General features: G+C 45.9%; 1 protein-coding gene across 3 annotated transcripts in view; it reads right to left on the reverse strand.

Moving 5' to 3' along the window:
- The window catches only part of LOC144111237 (ATP-binding cassette sub-family G member 8), a 285,626-nt gene that overhangs the window by 15,140 nt on the left and 250,288 nt on the right, over window positions 1-20,198 (reverse strand). For 2 of the 3 annotated variants that reach the window (XM_077644457.1, XM_077644459.1), the window contains 7 exons: window positions 11,408-11,581; window positions 10,302-10,540; window positions 9,271-9,447; window positions 8,142-8,532; window positions 6,599-6,796; window positions 4,957-5,098; window positions 173-411 (listed from right to left, as the gene is read on the reverse strand). In XM_077644457.1, coding sequence (XP_077500583.1) covers window positions 173-411; window positions 4,957-5,098; window positions 6,599-6,796; window positions 8,142-8,532; window positions 9,271-9,447; window positions 10,302-10,540; window positions 11,408-11,581 — 1,560 coding nt within the window. The remainder of the gene's footprint in view (window positions 1-172; window positions 412-4,956; window positions 5,099-6,598; window positions 6,797-8,141; window positions 8,533-9,270; window positions 9,448-10,301; window positions 10,541-11,407; window positions 11,582-20,198) is intronic. The other variant, XM_077644458.1, reaches the window with a different exon arrangement.

Raw genomic sequence — 20,198 nt, forward strand, 5'->3', positions numbered from 1 at the left:
CCAATATTGGGCTGATCGCCTCCAATGCTTGGACATGCGCCACTCCAAGAAAGGACAACAACAGGGTAGGAATTTGAAGGAGGTTGAAACGATGAAAGAAGAAAATCGATTAACAAATAACGGAAAGAAGTAGAAGAAGCAGTTGAATAGAGAAAGGAAGCCTTTCCCTCACCCTGGCCTTGGTGTCCCTGCCCGGTCCTCCGGGCTCCTGGAGGAGCGAGGTGAAGAGCATCCACTGGCGCACGCTCATGTCTGGCCAGAGGCGCCAGTTCCGGGCCACATAGGCGACGCAGTGCTCCAGCCTGGCCGGTGGCATGAACAACCCGTTGAACATGATGTCGCCGCGCAGGCGGCTGCCCCACTTGGGGTGCCGGTTGGCAAGGATGTCCAGCAGGGCGGAGCCCTCTTGCTCTGCGCATCCAATTAGGAGACACGGTAAAACTACAGTTGTAGAAGAGCCAGTCTGGGTTATTTTATAGCGTCACCTGTCGCAGCCAGATCCTACTGGCCCTGAGCACAATGCGCAAGTCCGAACTGAGGTTGAGGTGCAAACTTCAGATAGAAGAAAAAAACATTTCGACAGATTTGCCTGTCTGATTAGGTTTGAAGGCATAATAAACTGCACATCTTCAACCAACTTCAAATACGCAAGAAAAACGAAACAAATGGCGTAACTACTGAAAGCTTCCACAGAGGCAACACTAATAAACTTTTTTGGGGGACTTTCCCAGGACACTGCTCAGCACGCAGCCGTAGCTACCACCCAAATCATCCGCCCGACCTAACATCTGGAGGCGTTGGCCTCTATATCGAGCCCTACTAAAATTTAAGACGAAACAAAGCCAGTGCTTTTCTCTTTAAGTCAAAGGGTGAATTTGCGCAACAAAGAAATTCTACCTGCAGCTACCACGCTGTTCATTAATTCAATTGCCGAAATGCGCTAAGACGACGTCGACTGGGGAATCTATCATGCCCCTGCATTCAAGAACGTTTATATTCTTATAAAGCCATGACGAGATAACGTGAAAAAAGCGGACAAGAACACACAAAGACAGTACAGACACGACTGCGGCTAACCTCACACTATTCTTTATATTGCCATTGAGGCGTATCAAACACGTACTGCTTTTTTAAATAACGTCACGAGAGGAGTTTAATGGCCGCGCCTAGATATGTAACTTCGTTGCGCGTCAAGTAAGTAGAGACAACACAAAGCACAAAATACACCAGCTATCCTAATAACCCCTGCCTGCCATATCTCCCCAATCTTCCGGTTCCTACATTTTGCAGTTACCTTGCAGATTGGAAGTAGTGTTAACATATGCATCATTGCAGTGCAGACACAGATACATTCCTACCACAGTAATTTTTTTTCTGCCTGCGATGCCGCAGCCTGTCTTTCAGACACCAACCATCCAGGCCAATGTATTTGTTCTCGTGCGGAAAAAGAATTTCATCCACAAGGTCTATCGTACACGTTACAAATATGTCGCAAGGTATGGGTGCGGAAGTCTGCCGGGCTTTCCAAAAGAGATTCGTCGTCCTGCAGATGTTGCCCGGATTATTCGGTGGATTCGTCATGAGTCCGGCATTTATGAGCCTTGATACCCTTTTGAAGTTCCGGTGCAGCACAACTGCTACCGCTTGGCAACATATCCTTCTTTAAGGGCGCAGTAGATTTGCTTAGTTATGCTAAGCGTTTCTCCTAAGCAACTGACTCAAGACAAGTTCCGTTGTATTCAACTAACAGCAAGCGTGTTGTGTGTTCGGAGAAACAATTGAACATCGAATGGTTCTAAGTTTTCTTTAGAGCGATTATAGAAGCATTACTAGTGATTGCTGTTTTGACAAGTTCTAGAGTGCTATCGGTGGAACTGAAGCCGAAGTTCGTTCGTCCTAGCGTGGCACTTCAAGCAGAGTAGCTAATCTCTGAGCATTGAGTTTGTCCAGTAATCTGAAAAGAACAGTTTCTGGGAACCTGACATGTCATTGGCAAGAGACTATAACACTTCCCACAAATGTTAGACTTTGTTCATGGTTAAAAAAAAAGTTGCTTATTTCTGCAGATCAAAAGAAAAAAAAATCAGTGTGCCTGAAAACTTCTATAATAAAAAACCTGCCGGTGATCAAGAAAACACCACTTTAATGGGTAAACAAATATTTCCAAGCACGCCAGATATACACCACCCTGCTCCGAACCCGTTATTGCCAGATAAAAGCGTTTTTCTTTTGTTCAGCGAACGCTGCATTCTAAAAAAATTCAAGCGGTTCAGAGAAGTCTTCCAGAGGCATACCTGCTTCGCGGTGAAATATAACTTAGCAGAAGGGATCAATACCCTTTTTCGATGCACTTAAAAACTCTCTATTAGGATGGAACGAAGCAAACATTTAATGTCAGATGAGCAGGGTAAGAGAAAAAGCACGGTCAAGTTTGCTTGAGAAACTAAACCTCCTCGGCTTTCAGCCATAGACGGAGGGGTCGTATGTATTGGAAAGACTTAGTTTCCCCTGCAAGAAAGGCGATTGATTTTTTCAATATTCCATTCTTTGAAACTATAATCCGCATAGATTGCGCTTCTTCATCAACCACACCACACAGTGGCACAGCGCGCAGATAGACCTTCCTCCCATGCAGGCAAATAAGTTATGGGATTTGTGCCCCGCGAAGGATCAGTTCCAAAAAAAATGCCTCGCATCCAATTTCATCCGAATTTCGTGCTTCTCAAAAATACGCTGCTGACAACGAAAAAATTATATTCACTACGCAAAATTCAATTAAAAAGTATAAACGTAAGCATAGCCGCTCAAAGGACATACTAAAGCAAAACCAGCTTCGTGAATATAAAGTTTACCGAATAATCCCATTAAATAGATTGCCTTCTGAGAGAAATAGTTTCATATAACGGTACGTTTTTGAAATCACTCGAACTTCTCATGTTAACGAAACTAAATTTTGTGAATATTTACGGCCGGTCTCTTGTTGGTGGAAACCTCAAGAAAGTTTGGGTTCCTGCGAGATTTTGTTTTGTTCACTGCCACAGCATAAATCTCTAGACTGCGTCGAAGAGTGCACTGACAGCTTCGCCCCAGCAGTAGACGTGCCCGCTCAAGACTGTCCGGAATTACCGTAGCTCTATCTCTATTCAACTTGAGTTGATTTGAATGAATAGGTTTTTTATGCAAAGCATACGGGAATGTATACACCCATGCAGAGAATATTCGGTACGTAGCAAAATGAATCAGTGAAACGTATTTATTGCAGTGTGGTACGGTACGGTACGGTGCGATATGGTATGGTATGTTATGGTACAATAGGGTATACTATATGGTATGGTATGGTCCACTCTAAACAGAAAGGAGCAAAATGGCAGTAAACTGTCCTCTAGTGCACTCTCTTTTTTAAAAGGACGTGCGCTTGAGGACAGCTTACGCATCTTTACTCCATTATAAGTGTATCCATGTTTAGAGTGTATGGTACGGTATGGTATGGTACAATAGGGTATGCTCTATGGTACGGTATGGTCTACTCTAAACAGAAAGGAGCAAAACGGCAGTAAACTCTCCTCTAGTGCACTCCTTTTCTATAAAAGGACGTCAGTTAGAGGGGCAGCTTACGCCCTTTTACTCCCATATAAGTGTATCCATGTTTAGAGTGTACGGTACGGTATGGTATGGTACAATAGGGTATGCTCTATGGTACGGTATGGTCTACTCTAAACAGAAAGGAGCAAAACGGCAGTAAACTCTCCTCTAGTGCACTCCTTTTCTATAAAAGGACGTCAGTTAGAGGGGCAGCTTACGCCCTTTTACTCCCATATAAGTGTATCCATGTTTAGAGTGTACGATACGGTATGGTATGGCATGGTACCAATACGGTATGCTCTATGGTGCGGTACGGTCCACTCTAAACAGAAAGGAGCAAAACGGCAGTAAACCGTCCTCTACTGCATTCCCTTTTTTAAAGGGACGTGAGCTGGAGGGCAGCTTATGCCCTTTTTACTCCCATATAAGTGCATTCATGTTTAGAGTGTACGGCACGGTATGGTATGGTACGGTACGGTATAGAATGGTACGACATGGTGGGTGCAACGTTTTCTGCCTCCTCGTGGGCTGTGAAGGACAGGGATATCTTTGCATCCCGCCTCCATCCAAAAAACAGCCGCCGCGGCCGGGTCTCTATCTCGCGACCCGGCGCTCGGCAGCCAAACGCCAAAGCAACTGAGCTCACAAGGCAGGTCGAAACATAAAGACCACTATATGTTATTCAGTAAAGGCAGAAGTGATTGGAAAGTGCGCCTTGTGTCAGTCAAAGAAATGCTCTCCTTTCATATCTTTAAGGTGCAGGGAAACCACATTACTATGCTAGGCCACCAATTAATTTAATTACGTCTCAAAGGAAGGTGCATCAGTTCTCTTCAATGTCAGTAAAAATGACTATTAGAAGTTAGGGGTCGTGATGTCCGCTCTGTACTTATCTTTGTCTATGTGCGCTTTCACGTTCTTATACTAGTACGCATCGCCCGCCTGCCCAACAGCCAGTGGACTGGTCTATGTGTACGTACATAACAAAAGATTAAGGACGTGCAATCAGCATGGTTCATCTTTCGTATAGTCGGGCTCATAGCCATCTGCAATACCACCTGCAGTGCCAGGCTAGAAGCTGCAAGGTGGCGCTACGTCATAACTATAGGTCGATGGCATTGATTTCAGTGCATCCTTTGAGTGGCTTGTGTCGCTGCATTCTTGAATTGCATCGTTTCGGAAGGAAGCGCAAAAACATGAGTCCTGTCCGCCTTTTATGTTCTTCCTCGCCTTCCCTGCCTTCCCTTACGATGCAGACGGACCAACACAAACCGGAACTCTAGTTTTTGAGTTGTATCAGACTATATTATGGCGCTTAAAATATCGCAGCCTCGAACGAGAGCCATGAAAATGTTTTTGAAACAGCAAGCTCACCGGACGTAGCAGTGATGGCGAGGATCTCTCCACCTCTGACCTCGAACGAGAGGCCCTCTAGTAGCAGCAGCTTGGTACGCGGACCGCCGCACAGACGCTGGCCCAGGCTCGAGCGATCAAGTTCGAAGGTCAGGTCTCGGACCTGCGTGAAAAAAAAAACCGTTAATGAAAGGATGACTTTCCTGCGCAAACGAAACAGCGCCGCCACATCTTCACAGCGTTTGAGTGAGCAGGGAGACCACTTTCCTGCGCCAACGAAACAGCGCCGCCACATCTTCACAGCGTTTGAGTGAGCAGGGAGACCACTTAGTGACATGCAGGAGATGACAGATAATATTTCGTCGGCTACCTCAGCAGCTTTTCGCTGCATGAAGGTACCCCACCGGGAGTGAAGTGTGACGGTTTGCATAAGGGCGTGCATTCTAGGAATTTCGCGTTATATTTCACGGCAACATTCTTGCATCTGTAGTGCAGATCACGCTTGCGTTACAGGCAAGGTGTAAGTTCACTTAGATACCAACAGAAAGCTCCCATGCCTCTTCGCATGCACCGTATACGTCACCACGTATAATTCACAGTGCATACATAAGCGGGTTGTTAGGAGAACAGGTTATGCATGTTATCCGGCCGAGATCTGACGAAGAGGTAGAAGAAGACGACCAAGTAGAAGAAGAAGAAGGTGCAGGATTCCCAGTTTGGATTTATATCTATGCAGGTGTGGGTTGACACCGACAAACCTATGTGATGCATGCGGGGAAGTTCAATCTGTAGACCATTTTCTCCTCTACTGTCCAAAGTTCACACTTCAGAGAAAGATTTGCCTGTAGGTCCCTCTCTCCAGGTTAGGGATCCCGTTATCTCTGCTAGTGTTACTATGGTTCGGTGCGAGCGCCAAAGGATTTGCATTCTGTTCAATTTGTGGAATTCTCCATGATTAAATATTTGCAACTGGTAGGTTAATTTGCTAAATCTTTTAAAATTCTATGAGCTGTTCTATTTTCACCCACATGCTGTCTGTTATTTTAATTTAAATATTCTTCTGTTGTTTTTATTGATACGTTTTTTTTTTCAAAATTCACGCGTGGTGGCAAAATTTTGTCGAAATTTCTTATGGAAATTTTCTTGTTTATTCCACTACACCTTGGCCCATGTGGAATGTGCCACGTATTAAGAGGCAGAAGAAGAAGAAGAAGAAGAAGAAGAAGAAGAAGAAGAAGAAGAAGAAGAAGAAGAAGAAGAAGAAGAAGAAGAAGAAGAAGAAGAAGGAAATACACGCAGAGGAATAACAATAACACTAAGGGAGTTTAAAGGAGCCACCGTGAGAAGAAAACACAAGAAGAGGAAAGGCGCAGTAATCAATCGCATCAGTGGTTTTCTGTCCGAGCACATTCAAAGATAGACGACAATTTTATTCCGTTGATCTTAAGCGCAGAAGATAGAACGGAATAAAAAGTAATAGGTGTATGAGCGATTGCAATGACGTGATAGCGATTACAAAGGCCGTTCCCTCAATTTGGGCATGTATCATTAGATACCTGAACGGCAACAACAACAATCGGGATCGGGGACAGTGCCTGCCTGAAACACTCGCACGCATTCTTTCGCAGTCATGTTTGTAATGTTTTCCCCTCCCTGTGCGCACCTGCAGGTGCGGGTGCTTGACGAGGGAGATGTCGGCCTCCCCTCCGGGCAGGCTAGAGTAGAGTGAATCCCGGGGGAAGAGCGAGTTCTTGGTCAGGCCCTGCTTCTGTGAGGTAGCCCTGGAGCCCATGGACATGTGCGAGCCGGCGACGCTGCGACGGTCTCCAGCCATCCGCGACTCTGCGCGGCTCGGAGGACCCTGTAGCAGTATTTTAGGAAGGCACATGTTATGGCACGCCAGTCTGTCACGAAAATATGGTTAGAATGTGTGAGCATCCCGATTGAAGAGCTTGCTAAATTTAATTAGGACCGAAGCGGAACGAAGCGAAGTGCACAGATCTCGTTGCAGGCATTCATTTTGACAGCCTCGTATCTATGCAATCTTCGATGTAACATCATTACCGATTATTATGCACGTACGGCTTTTAAGAATATGAATGAATAATTGATGGGTTGTTAATAAAAAAATGAAGTAAAATATGCCATGCTCATGGAGGACAATTTCTTTTAATGTGTTCAATTCTTCTAGGGGGATTTTTTTTGGACTCATTGTTGAAAACTTCAAATGAGCGCAAACTTAGTTGTTCTCCTATACCTTTGCTCAATTACCCACATGAAATCAATGAGGTTCAGCATCAATGATGAACGCAGCGACTGAAATCAGCACGCACTTTCCAGGCGGCATCTGCCGCTTCCGCACACTTGAAGCGGCTGCTGTAAGTTTTTTGCAAAGACAGGGTCGCGCCACGATTTAATCACGTGTTCATTTTAGCTTTTCTAGTGGCTACTTCCTCCAGGTTAGTGGACAATCAATTCCGCATGAGATGACTAGTGAAGCGAGAAGTGCATTACAGAAAATTTTGCGCTTTCAGCTGTGGTCCTTCGGTGCTCAGAACATTAAAAGGCATGCTCTGTATTGCCTTCGACGCAAGGGACAGAAAAAAGAGCTTATATCACACACAAAACGGTTTGGTAACAAAAATAGCGTAGAGGAGAGGCCGATCAATCGTTTAGTGAGGTGCAGTGACTTCAACTGTACACGCCTAAACATGCTTCGAGGTGATGGCTAAACCGATTTCACCCCGGCTAGCAATCACTGTCTAAGTATGATACCTCATGGGTCTGAATTCCGTGAGACTTTTGTTTCACAGCGCAAAAAATAGGGACGATTTTGATCACTTTGAGGAGACCAAGAGAGACGTTTCACTCCTTTACGGATTAGAGCACAGTGTAGTTAGCACTGCAGGGACAATGGACATGGCATAATTTTTCTGCAGCTGCCCGTCCGCCGTGAGAACACCGACGGAAGAAATGGGCCCACTCTTAGCTAAATGATTAAAACGGGGAATATGTCTATTTTTTAAAAAAAACTGAATGCATCGTCAAAACCACTAGTCTTCGACAGAGCAATCTTGCTTCACAGGGATCACCAACGACAGTCAATCTTGCCAACGACTAGCAGTTTGTGTCCATTAGTAAATGTTGCAGTTAGTCCCATTTTCGTATTATTCATTTAGAGTGTATACGAGGATCATGAGCGCTACCTTGTGCGTGGACCCAGGCGGCGCTGCGGTGGTGGAGGCTGTGCCGGGCCTTGGGATGACATCCCAGTGCCGGTCTTCCTCTCCGGCTATCAGGTCTGCCTCGCTGTTTGCCTTGAGCCGATGGTTGTGCTTGCGATGTCTCTCGTAGGCGGAGATGGCCGACGCCACCCCCGAGGGCTCGGTGCTCACCAGGTCGTGGCTGCGGAAGTCCGGGTCGCTGCGGGCGCGCTTGGCGTTTGCCAGCCTTGCGCCGCCCTGGTGGTCGTCGTCGCTCGAGTCGTAGCCGCTGGAGTTCTCGCGGCCCTGAGGCTGAGTAGTGACGCCCGAGGGTCGTTCGCTGATGCCCAGGCACGAGCTCGGGTGCGGAGGCAGGACGCGTGGGAGGCCGAACCTTTTTGTCCGCGGAAAAAAGATGAGGGAAAGAAGGACCCAACTTAACACAGAGTGTTCTCTTTAAGCACATAGGACAACAAAGTGAGAGGTATGAACAAAAAAAGGCGGGTTAAAGTAATGTCATTTTTTAAAGCCTGGAAACTCAGGTACACGCGAATGACACCGTTGGGAAGAGGTTAGTAGCTAGAACTGCACGATGCGCTGCGTTGACTTGCCATTTGTGTGCTACAGGCGCTGTGTGCATGGTTTCGAAGACCGTGCCACAGAGCAAAGCGATATTTATTCGGAGACACAGTCAATTACGTGACAACTCTTGAGCTGGTTTTCTTGTAAGGATTAGAATCGATCTTTAATGCGCGCAAGGAATGAATACATGGTCAACTGATAGAGGATGCTTGGGAGGAGTGGCAAGATTTGCACAATGCAACCATTGAATTTTTAGTGTAGAAAAAAATGGGGCTAATGTGGCTTTCCCATTAAGAAATTTTCTCTCTGGGGAAGACACTACAAGTCTTCCTTGTACAGAAAATAGAAGCAAATATACTGTATTACATAAAAGAACCAGGTCTCAAAGCAGGCGATTGGAATGTGGGACCTTCTCTCGGTACACGCTGTTTGCAAAATTGCACTTTAAGAGCAGATACTTTGTGTCAGAGCACAAGTGCCGTGACCCCGCATGATATTTTATTCAGCGCGCATCTAAGGTGCTGTAGAGTCGTTTACTGTGCATGCATACCTGAGGTACGTGTTGACGTTGACACCCAGCTCGGAGCTGCGTTCCTTGGGGCCGTACTTTGGGTGATTGAGGATAGTGTGCACCGTGGACTCTCGCAGTTGGAAGTTGCCGAAAGGCGGCTGAGACTTCTCCGACGTCCCCAGCGCTGAATCGGTGAAGTCCGAATTCAGGTTTTGCCTGCGAATGCAGCAACATTGACAACTCTCATGCGACCAAGCGAACGAACCGGTCGTCAGCAAATACAGTGTGACCTCATGTGCTTTTCACAAATTCAAAGACCGGTTACTGTCTCTCTTTGAACATTAAATTTGTCTATATTTCTTTTCTCGCCCTTAGTTTCATGTGCTTGAGCAACTCGTTTGGAAATCCCTTTTTCTACTCGATTGATTTTTTTGTAACTGTTTTAATTGTGTAATTGTGCTCTTATTTGATGTTACTGATTGTATTCGTTGTCCTAATTGCCCTTATTGTATGTTTATATATATATATATATATATATATATATATATATATATATATATTAAAAGCCTGATGAAGGACGGTCCACCGTCTGAAACCGTTGGTGAACAAACCAAGATAATCATACAGTTGTGACCTTTTAACTGTGCAAGTTTTCACTGGCCCGTTATGCAACCCCGACTGCTTTTACTATATATATATATATATATATATATATATATATATATATATATATATATATATATATATATATATATATATATATATATATATGTTTTACTAGATTAGTTTTTCTTTTTTTTCAACCTCGTTGGCTTTGTTCTTGTATTGTCCTACGTACGTCGCCTCCCCCTTATGTAATACCCTGTGAAGGGTCCTTAAGGGATCAATAAATGATGATGATGATGAAGCTTAGATGAGTTATTAGGTCCCATTAATGGTGCTTCTTGGTGACGAAACCTGGAATGCGGTAACGCCTGACGACTTCTAGACAAAATCCGGCAAGCACTGATCTCTAAAGCGGCCGATGCCCTCGCTTTGGAACTGAATTTAACCGCTGCTTCCTCACGCACCTGTAGATGCTCCATGCGTGCAGGTCTTCGGTCGTCTTGTAGGTCCTGGCCGTGGCCGGCTCGGACAGGGTCGAGGGTGGCACCGAGTAACGGCGCTCGTCCCCTCCGTTCAGCTCCCACATGCTGCTTGATAATGATGAGCGGCTCGTCTCCGTGTAGTCCCGCGGTGGCTCGGGCTGCAGGCCCTGCTGAAAGGCCTGCGGCTGCTGGAGGAGCGGAAACGGGTCACCGCCCGGCACCTGCGTCAGCATGGGTGACAGTGAGGGACGGTAAAGTGGAAGCAGATTGTAGGCACTTAACCTGAGGCGATTTAAATCGCATTAATTTGCCGCTTGAGCTGTTAAAGCAGTTATAGCGTATGCCATCGATGGAACGGGATCTGCACAATACACTGGCCAGAGGTACATGGATTTGAACTTGGGCAGGGAGGTTAAGCAGGCAATTCACGACTGGCTGTTGTACACATCGCGAGGAGATAAAAAGAGAAACAGATAAAAAAATACTCATACGATCAATGCGATTGATAAGGCAGAGTATGCGTTAGCATTATTGTTCTCCCACCGGACAGGGAATCCGCTGCCACGGAGAGGTTCAGACTCTGCGAGTGGGTGACGTGATCCAGTCCATCAATCACCGTGTAACGCGCAGTAACGCCGCTCCATTCACACGATCCAACCCAGCAATCAGTGTGTGACACGCCGAATCTCCGCTTTATCCACCCCTAGAATGTGACTGGTGACCGCGGCGCCCCTCTCGCCACCCTTCGCATATTACCCTCTGTATCTCTTCGCTCTACCTCTCTCCTCTCACATGAAATTGGAGAGAGGCTTTCTCTTTCTACGCTTGATATCCCGCCAACCGAGACTTCATACGCCAACGCCAACGACGGACACTGCTATAATGAGCGTTCTAATGCTAACGCATTGAAAGAAAATAGAAGGGAGCAAATTCTTTGTTTGAATCGAACGGGACTAAGGTCATTTATTCTTCGTGGCCAGTATAAACTAATAACATACACGGGGCATCCATAGAAAGGAGCAGAAGTGTGTAGCTCCTAAATTTATAAACAGTGCTTCTAAGGCGTTCTCTGCTGACGGAGATCGTACCGGTTGAGGAGCAGGAGGCTGGTCCTGGAGCGGAGGCGGGTTCGGGGTGGTCGGCGGGAAAAGCGGGTCCTGAGGCTCGAACGCCTCCGGCGGAGGGTGGTACCGGTGCTGCTCGAGCTCACCGGGAGCCAAGCTCCGCGCCCCACGACTCGACGGCCGGCTGTACGGTAGGGCCTGAAACATAGGAGAAAAAAGGCACAATGAGGATAAACAGCATAATCTACTGTGAGCCGTGAGCGACTTCATTAACTTTATCAGAAACTGCGCAGAAGCTTCTCTGGAGCCAAAGGTGTATAAACATGAATTGCTTTCTTTGAATATCTGCAACTTTATTGACTATGAGCATTTTACGCTTACTATGAACTTCCTGCGAGAAAAGTCTCCAGCATGCGTGGATAGCAATCTGGCCGTACTGTAGTGGAGTTTTCCAATAATCGCCAGATTTTACGAACGCCCATTAGAGAAGCCAAGTACAACTTTCACCTCCACAAGCTTGGCTTCGAACCACTATAGCCAATAAGAAAGCTATACGGCTTGGCTTCTGCTCGCGCGTTCTGAGCACGTTTGTTCCCGATAATATATCTAGCGTTCTTACGTATTCTGTGCTACTGCTTACCGGAGACTAAGTCTTTCTTGAGGAGATGTGTATCCAAGGTTCATGAACTTTATAGCTGTAACGTAAAGTCGAGGTCAAAAGTCTCTGGACCACGTGTTCCTCAAAGGAAACAGACAACTCTATTAATAGCCTGTGGCTGGCGGCCAGAATTTCGGAGATCAAAGAACAAAATTTTGCCTCACCACCGGAAGTGCGATCTACAGCCGCCTAAAAACTGAAGAACTATTGGCTTCGTTTGAAAAAGACGTGGTCCACACACTTTTGTCGCCGACTGTACGGATGACGGGACCTGAAGCTGTTCATTACCTTTCACTGGGAAAAAGTAAGTTACGCCTTTTTCTAGAAAAGGAGGAAACCTTCAGTAGTCAGCAGTGAAATGCCTACGAACAGCGGTCGCCATCAGTTCTTTGCAGTGGCTGAGGGCAAAATGACTTCAAATTTATTTTTATGTAAAACACGATCCATGCGCATCAGTTAAAGCCGGCCATGACATGCATAAACACCTCACGCTTTCGCTGGCAATCTTGGAATGAAAATCACTTTAGAGCAGTGAAAATAGGCCACTTTGGCAATATACAGTGCAGCGCATATGTCCGAATAGTACAGTCTGTCCCAAGTTCCCTACTCGTGGAATTGGGTTGGCGTATAAAGCCTCCTTAATGCCTGAGGTTGGTGCTGTATTTTGGTGGTTCTGTGTTTTGTACAGTGCTTGCACATTTGTTAACCATTTCTCAACATCTTGATCTTCCCGTAACTCGCTTACATCTAATTTGTTATTGCATGCAGAACTAAAGCGGAGAATTTGTAGGCGAGAAGTGAGATAAAACAGGGAAAGACGGAAAAGCCCCTTATCTTATTTTGGGCGAACAGGCCGCAACTATCTTCCAAATATGTTTACCGATCATTTAGTAAATGTGCTTTAAGCAGCTGATCACTTCGGATGTATATACAAATGATGTAGGTGGCAACGCAAACTTTTATGCTCGGATATTTAAGAACTAGTGAACAACAGCAAACCAAGCACTATTTGAACAGCTGCAATAGACCGCCAACTCAGAGTGTATCGTGGTTAGTTCGCGAGATGGCGCGACAGGTAACGCAGCTCTGGGCAGCGCTCTAAAGCGTAATGACGTCAAGTCTACCGCTTGTTTTGTCCCCGTACGTTTTCGCGACTGGAATACCACCTCCTCCAATCTCCTCGTTTCATGTTGACTCATTGCTTCATTTCCTAGAAGGAAAAGCGTTCTATGTTGTGTCACAATGAAAACAGGATGATTATTTTTTCGGCGAAAAATTTACTCAAAACAAATGCATGGTGCGAATTGCTACGCAAACTTTACGGACAGATGATTAAAATGACATATTTCTTCATGTCCGTTTGAGTGAATACAGATCCCATATGTGTTCTTTTTTACGCAGAAACAAATATTTTGTTGACTTGTGTGAAGCGTTTCATTGTATTGCGCACGTGACAGAACAGACTACTAAGACTCCCAATTTTCTTTTCATCTTTTTGTGCTGGTACTTTATTCTGCTGTTGACTTCATTCTGCCAAGAAGCACTGCCGACCTAAAGCAACGATTTCTGTGAACGCTTTACCGTGCCGGTTAACGTCTTCTCGCGTAAGGTGTCTGCCCAAGCCACACATTTCTGCGAGTACAATTTTCTTTTATGAGACATGCATGCACAGATAAGAATTAGCCAAAGAAAAAAAAGTAATTCCGGAGTTTTGGAACGGCCTTATTTTTTGCTCGGAGAATAAGCAATTGCCTCAGTGTACACAGGATAACGTGTCTAATCGAACCATCGGTGGCTGTGAAAGCGTAATCGCTGCCTTAATGATCGCTTAGCCGAAGTGGCTGCTAGGGACGGCTCGCTCCTTGAGTTACGCAGCCTAACTTGAATGACGTCAATGCTACTCGCTGTCATTGCTCATGTTGATGGGATCCCGGGAGGTAAAGAACTGAGGGACAACAAAGAGCAGGTTACAAGTGCGTAGTATAGGAAGTAAGGGGACGTTGTATTAGAGGGAGCAGGAAGTCAAGGCACGGAATGCAATGAATTGCAATATACAATTCGGTGTGAATAACGCGCTACACACTAACCAAAACGATAACTGGAACGGGGGACACCAGTTGTCTTTTTTGTTAGTGTGTAGCGCGTTATTCACATCAAATGTACAACCAACTAGCCCACATTGCTGCCTTGCTTGCAATATATAAGGTTGGGCGAACGAGCTTTAAGCCTAACGACTTAGAAATAAAGGATCCTTAGTGTAGTGATAACTGAATTGCCAAGGATAATAGGGCTACATGTACAGGCAGCTTAATCCTGAACGAACAACATAAACTGGGCTAGATATTCACTTAGGCCATACAAGTAGCAGTAGCAAGAATAGTTAATTTTTTTTTCTTCAAATAGAATAACCAGGTCACTTACGATACATTTAATTACATAAAATAGCGCCGATAAGTTCATCCAGATAATGAAGTAAAGAGCGCATTGTATAGCGTAGCGATAAGTAACATTAGAAAACGAAACAAGCAAAAAGTTGCACGAAAACAATATTGCACATGTAACACATTTCCAGATCTAGATACATGCACACAGACCGCGTCCAATTTTGCGATAAACTTTTATGAAAACCTTCGCTTCAGCTTTTCAGTGCAAGCAAATACATGAGTTATCCTGTAAGTATGCCGGTAGACCAATGCTTCGACAGAAGTTACATTTAGTCCGTTAAGTAATAACACGGGCTCCATTATGATTACACCATTTAACATCGGACGTCTATTTCTGAGAAATCGCAGTACTTTAAGATGTAAACTACAGCATTTGAGAGCTCGCCTATGGAAGCAATAAAAGGACCAAAGAGAGATAAAAAAAATACGTGCTTTTTTAGTCTGTGCACTCATTCTTTGATGTAGTATTAAAGGGCCAGCTTTGGTCATTAGTAATAAAAACACTATGGGATCCACTCTAAACAGAAAGGAGTACAAAAGGAGTACTCGCGTACAGGCGTATCCGTGCTTAGAGTGCAAGACCTTAAAGGAAGGTGCTGCTAAAACGAAAACTACGGATATATTGGCGACAGTGAAGCTATAGTTGATGTTCAGAAAACAGCAGGGACACAGAGAATGATATCAGTGCATGTCTTTTTTGCGCGGACACAGGGTGTAACAAGAGAGTGACACAGCACGTAGTCGACCACGCAGTTTTCTGAACATTACCACAGGTACAAGATATAAGAGAGAAAGATTTCTTATCCTTCTGTCAGTAACTACGAGAGAAAGTATGTATAAAACAAGCAGATTGAAAAACCTGAAAGAAATTTCGCCCGCAGTGGCTACAGTTAGAGGGGCTTTTTGGTCCAACGAAACTTTGCTCCTGTTTTAAATGACTTGGCAAGAACCGTGTCAAAAAGCGACGATTTCTGTTGCGTGCATTCTTCAACGTGGCCAAAAAGATTCCTCGGTCCTTGATTCCAGTATTGTGGAGATGCTAGCTGCAATCAATGCTAACGATTCATTCATTCATTCATTCATTCATTCATTCATTCATTCATTCATTCATTCATTCATTCATTCACTGACGTGGCAAAAGAAGACTTCTGGGCCAAAGATTCCAGAACAGTGGAGATGTTGGCTGCAATAAATGCTAACGATTCCATTTCATTCATTCATTCATTCATTATTTCCTTCATTACTAATTAATTATTTAATTCAATAGGTCATGTATTCATTCATTGCCGGGCGCAGAGGTCGCTATTTTGAAATTTTCTTCACAATCTACACATAAAAGGCAAAAAATATGGGTCACTTTGATCTTCCAGTTCGCTTTTTATGGTAGAATTTTTCAGTACGTAGACCGGGCTAAGATACTAACGAGGCATGAAGGGCCAGACTAGAGGCTTCAGTAATGCCCCTTTATCATTCACGTGGAGTCTCCTGGACTACACATGCCTGTCCTTATCTCATCAGCTTCTTTGACCTGTACAGTGTATAGAGTAGCTGGGTATAGCATGTGGAGGATGTATCTGTCACTTGTGCAAGCAAATTATCGTCGTGGGCGATGCCTGGCCTTATCTTGTTAGAAAGCAGGTTCCCTCGTGCCCTTGCTAGTCGCGTAAAAGAGACAGGAGACAATATCCGACGGAAGAAAGTTAACAGCCACTCACACAAAGCAATTGAAAGGATCGCGATAAGAGGTATCCCCGACCAAACAAACGAACTCAAGCACGCGTTTTATGTCGGACATAAAAGCTGGTGATATAAAGAGAAGCGAACAGGGCGACCCCCAGAGAGGCTGAGAAAAGCAGACGATGGTGCTGCGTAAACTGCAAATGAAGAGAGCACGTTTAGTGAGAAAATAAAATAAAATGCCTAGGAGAGTCGGCTGTCTGACATAAGCGGTTGTAACAGCCGAATGGCCACTCGAAGTAAGCTCGGCACAGGAAGATAACGGGAGGGAAGTACGACTGAAACAAGCGGGGCAATCCACGAAGTCGAGGAGGGGAAACAAGTGAGACAGACGAACCTATAAGACAGACGAACCTACAATGTCCCGCCGGAATGGCGGAATGAAGAGAACGGAGGAAAAGCGAATTAGGGATTCACTTATTTGTGGGAGCTCTCAAGGGCAAAATAAAACGATCCTGACTTGCTATAATAAAAAAAGAAGTAGCAAAAGCAGAAAGCCCTCGTCTTCATCGTAATCAGGCTTAAGTGAAGCAAGGGCTGGACGACAAATACCACCTAATGAGGGACGATGCTAAATGTGAAGGGAGATTGGGAAGGCAGCACAGAAAAGAATGTAACATCACAGTCCAGGAAAGACGTAAACGAAGTAGAGTGCATGGCAGTGAACGAGAGGCTCAAGCAAACAAAGTGGGCCTTCGAAGTCTGTAGAAGAAATAGCCAATCGGTAACCGTAGTCCAGGTCCTTGTGGAAGATAGTCATCTTCATTGTCATCTTCATTACTAACGCCAGCAGCCAATTGAGCTTCGCTGTCGGGCCGACGCCTTTTGCAGTTGTTTCCGATTACAGCCTTTCCTAGTTGTTTTTATTTGGACGTTGGCCAACCAAAAACCGATCATGTGGTTCAGGGTATATTCGGCATCCTGCCAAGAAAGCGAAGCGAAGATTTTATATATCTTTTGTTCCTTTCTCGATACTGAACTTGCTCACGAGTTTTTGTCACATATGCAACAAAAGGTTCAGCAGGAGGGAATCAAGACGCGTGATCGGATATTAGGCGCTACCTGTCTCGTAATATGGAATGTTCATCAATCCTGTGCTACGTCACATGTGACATTTAGCACGTGAGAGGTAAGCTTCGCTTATTCCGCTGTCATTTGTGTCTTCATTCTGACGCAGGTCATGGATTTTATTCTTTCGCAATGCCTTGCAAGTTCTGCACGAAGTAAGATGCTGTCACAAAACAGCCAGTCTGAAGCGAAAACGTCAAATACAAGAAGGAAACAACGAAACACAGTTACAGTGTGAGGCAAATAAACGACAGTGCAAGATGCAGAGCAAACTAAAAACATTCCGGAAGCTCCTGGCAAGACGATAACTCTCGAACACGGCCGGCGAAACACACACATCAAGTGGTACCTGCGCTGAAGGAGACGCACATTTGCAGCGTCATTGACGCTTGCGCCTAGCTTCTGGCTAACGCTACTGGGCTCCCAAGGATCGATGGCGGAGCGGAGAGTTTGGAAGGGTGCCGCTGCCACTCCCGCTAAGGACTGTGTGCACGATGGCTGCAGAAGGAGGAGGAGGAGGAGAAAGAAAAAGGACCTTGGCTCTCCCCGGATCGTTGCACAAAACGCGCGGTTCAATGAAGCGCAGAGGAACGCGAAGGACGCTCAACCGAGAGGGACGAGGACTCCTGGGGGAGGCTGGGCTTGCTCTGTGGGCCGCTGGGGGAGGTGGTATAGGCGGAACCGGAACGAACCGACCCGGCACGAACAACGACCCAGAGGCGCCCCCGCCGCAAGGCCACGACGGCGGCACGCCGGAAACAGTGAGGCTATATTCGAACACGCGAACGAGAGAATGGGTAAAGAAAGGGTACCGTGGTGCTTCTTTGAGCGGTGCGTTTGGAAGTGTACTGCTGTGGGGCGGCTAGCTGACGCGGAAGGCTGCTGACGTGCGAGGCCGAATATAGCTCCGGGAAGAGAATTCCGGAGAATGCCGTGAGATACGCTGAGTGTATCTGCCCTGTTCCCGCCGGTGAAGGCGGCGAAAGAAAGCTGGGAACGATAGCACTGAAGATTGGCAGGGGGTCATCATCATCATTCTCGTCATCGCAAGGCCCGTACCTTATGGCTACTGCAGCACGAACGCTTCAGTCATTCATCCCCAATTAGTTCTGTCCTGCCCCAGCCGCCGCAACCACGTCCTAGCAAACTCCCTTATCTCTTTTATCTCTGAACGCGGCTGTTCTGTGTGCCCCTTCATTTACTGTCCCGTTTTTTTTGCGCTGTTGAGTAATCAGGAATTGTTACCAGCTCGCCCAATCTGCAGTTCTTCCCTTATCTCTGTACGCGAGTCCCTGTTGTCCCCTGATACTTTGTCCCTGATATTCCACCAAGAGACTACGGATCATCGATAGAAGAGGGCTTGGTTCAAGCCAAATTTAGATCGTGAGGTAAGTGGCTGACTTGTCTGCTGCTTTCTGGAGGTACGGAGCCGGAGCCAACCGACGCGACAGTTATGTCGATCCAAGAGGCCAGATTTTTGACATCCTCACATACGCTATTTCTTAATGCAAAAAGTTGTAACATAGTGTATACACAACGCACTGGAAGCCGAAGTTGTTCCATGTGTTGAAGAAGCACAGAAGTCGTGGCAGTTCAGGCAGGATCAATTATCGTGAATGACAAAGAGAGCTAGTTGCGTAATGGGGGGTATCGACAAGGCGGCCGCACAAAATTAGGTCTTGTTCATACAGATGAAAGCAGGCTAAAATATAAAATAACAGCTCTGGAACTTACAATACACCGTGGCCTCCACTGCCAGCACTTGACATTCAGCAAAACGAAGCTTGTGCTTAAAAGCCACAAATATGCCAGGATCTTTTCATGAAGCTCAGTTAGTCTTCTTGATAGCGTTCAGGAACGACTGCTAAAGTCTCCGTATTGAGCTAAGTCAGCCCGATAGTCGAATCAAATAAAAAAAATCAAATCCCCTTTGCTCACTGAGTACATGAAAACCTCAGCAGTGGCCAAGACGTTTGAGCATTCGTCTCGCATGCAGGAGGTCCTGTTCTATCCCCAGTGCCGCCGTGAGCCCACCAGTGATACAGTGGCTACAAGCTATCTCTTGCCTGGTGCTCGGCTTCATTACGGTGAAATGCTTTAAAAATGGGTCGTTAACCGTACCTTGAGTAAGAAAAAAACCTTGTCATGGCGCTCTTTGGCTACAGATTCCCTTGCGCCCAAATATCCACCATCATCATCAGTACATGAAATTGCAGCATTGAACCACGGTTTCAAACATGTAAGTAAAAATGCGACAAGGTCACCTCCAAAACAGACAAATGGTAAGTTCTTCAGGCTTCACTTGCTTCATGTGCTCCCGTCATTTGCTTCTTGTCTAATGCTTCGCAAAACGTCAATATAAACCGCTTTTCTGCTCGTGACACGACGTTCCGAGCTCCTGTCAAACCACTGGAACAACAATGACAGGACGATACAAATGTCCCTGAACCTCGCCGCGAATGACCTTGTGCGCGAACTCCAGCGGCAAACGGTGCGTGCTCGGGCTCGAACAAAGGACCTTCGAGAGCGCACTCTTCCATGGCTCTCAACCGCCCATTCTTGTCTTCGGCTTTGGCCCGCAACAATGCAAGCGGCAGACTTGGGACGCCTGATGGGAGGCCTTAACCTCTCACTCAACCACGCGTACCGATTTAACTCGAACTCAGGCTCCTCTCTGTCAGTTTCTTTGTTCCCAAGCGGAGAAGTTGCTGATTTAAATGTCATGGTCACTTTCAACAGCAAGACCGCTTATGGAACAGGCGGAGATAGTGATGTCCTGGTGTATATCATGAGGCAGAACTCGACATACGTAGGGCGTATAATGAGAGGGGAAGACGACAGGTGGTCCCTTAAGGTAATGGGATGGATTTCGAGATAAGCCAAACACAGAAGTAGGCGTAATACACTG

Source organism: Amblyomma americanum, chromosome 11 (assembly GCF_052857255.1).
Source record: "Amblyomma americanum isolate KBUSLIRL-KWMA chromosome 11, ASM5285725v1, whole genome shotgun sequence".
In the NCBI taxonomy this organism is placed as follows: Eukaryota; Metazoa; Arthropoda; class Arachnida; order Ixodida; family Ixodidae; genus Amblyomma; species Amblyomma americanum.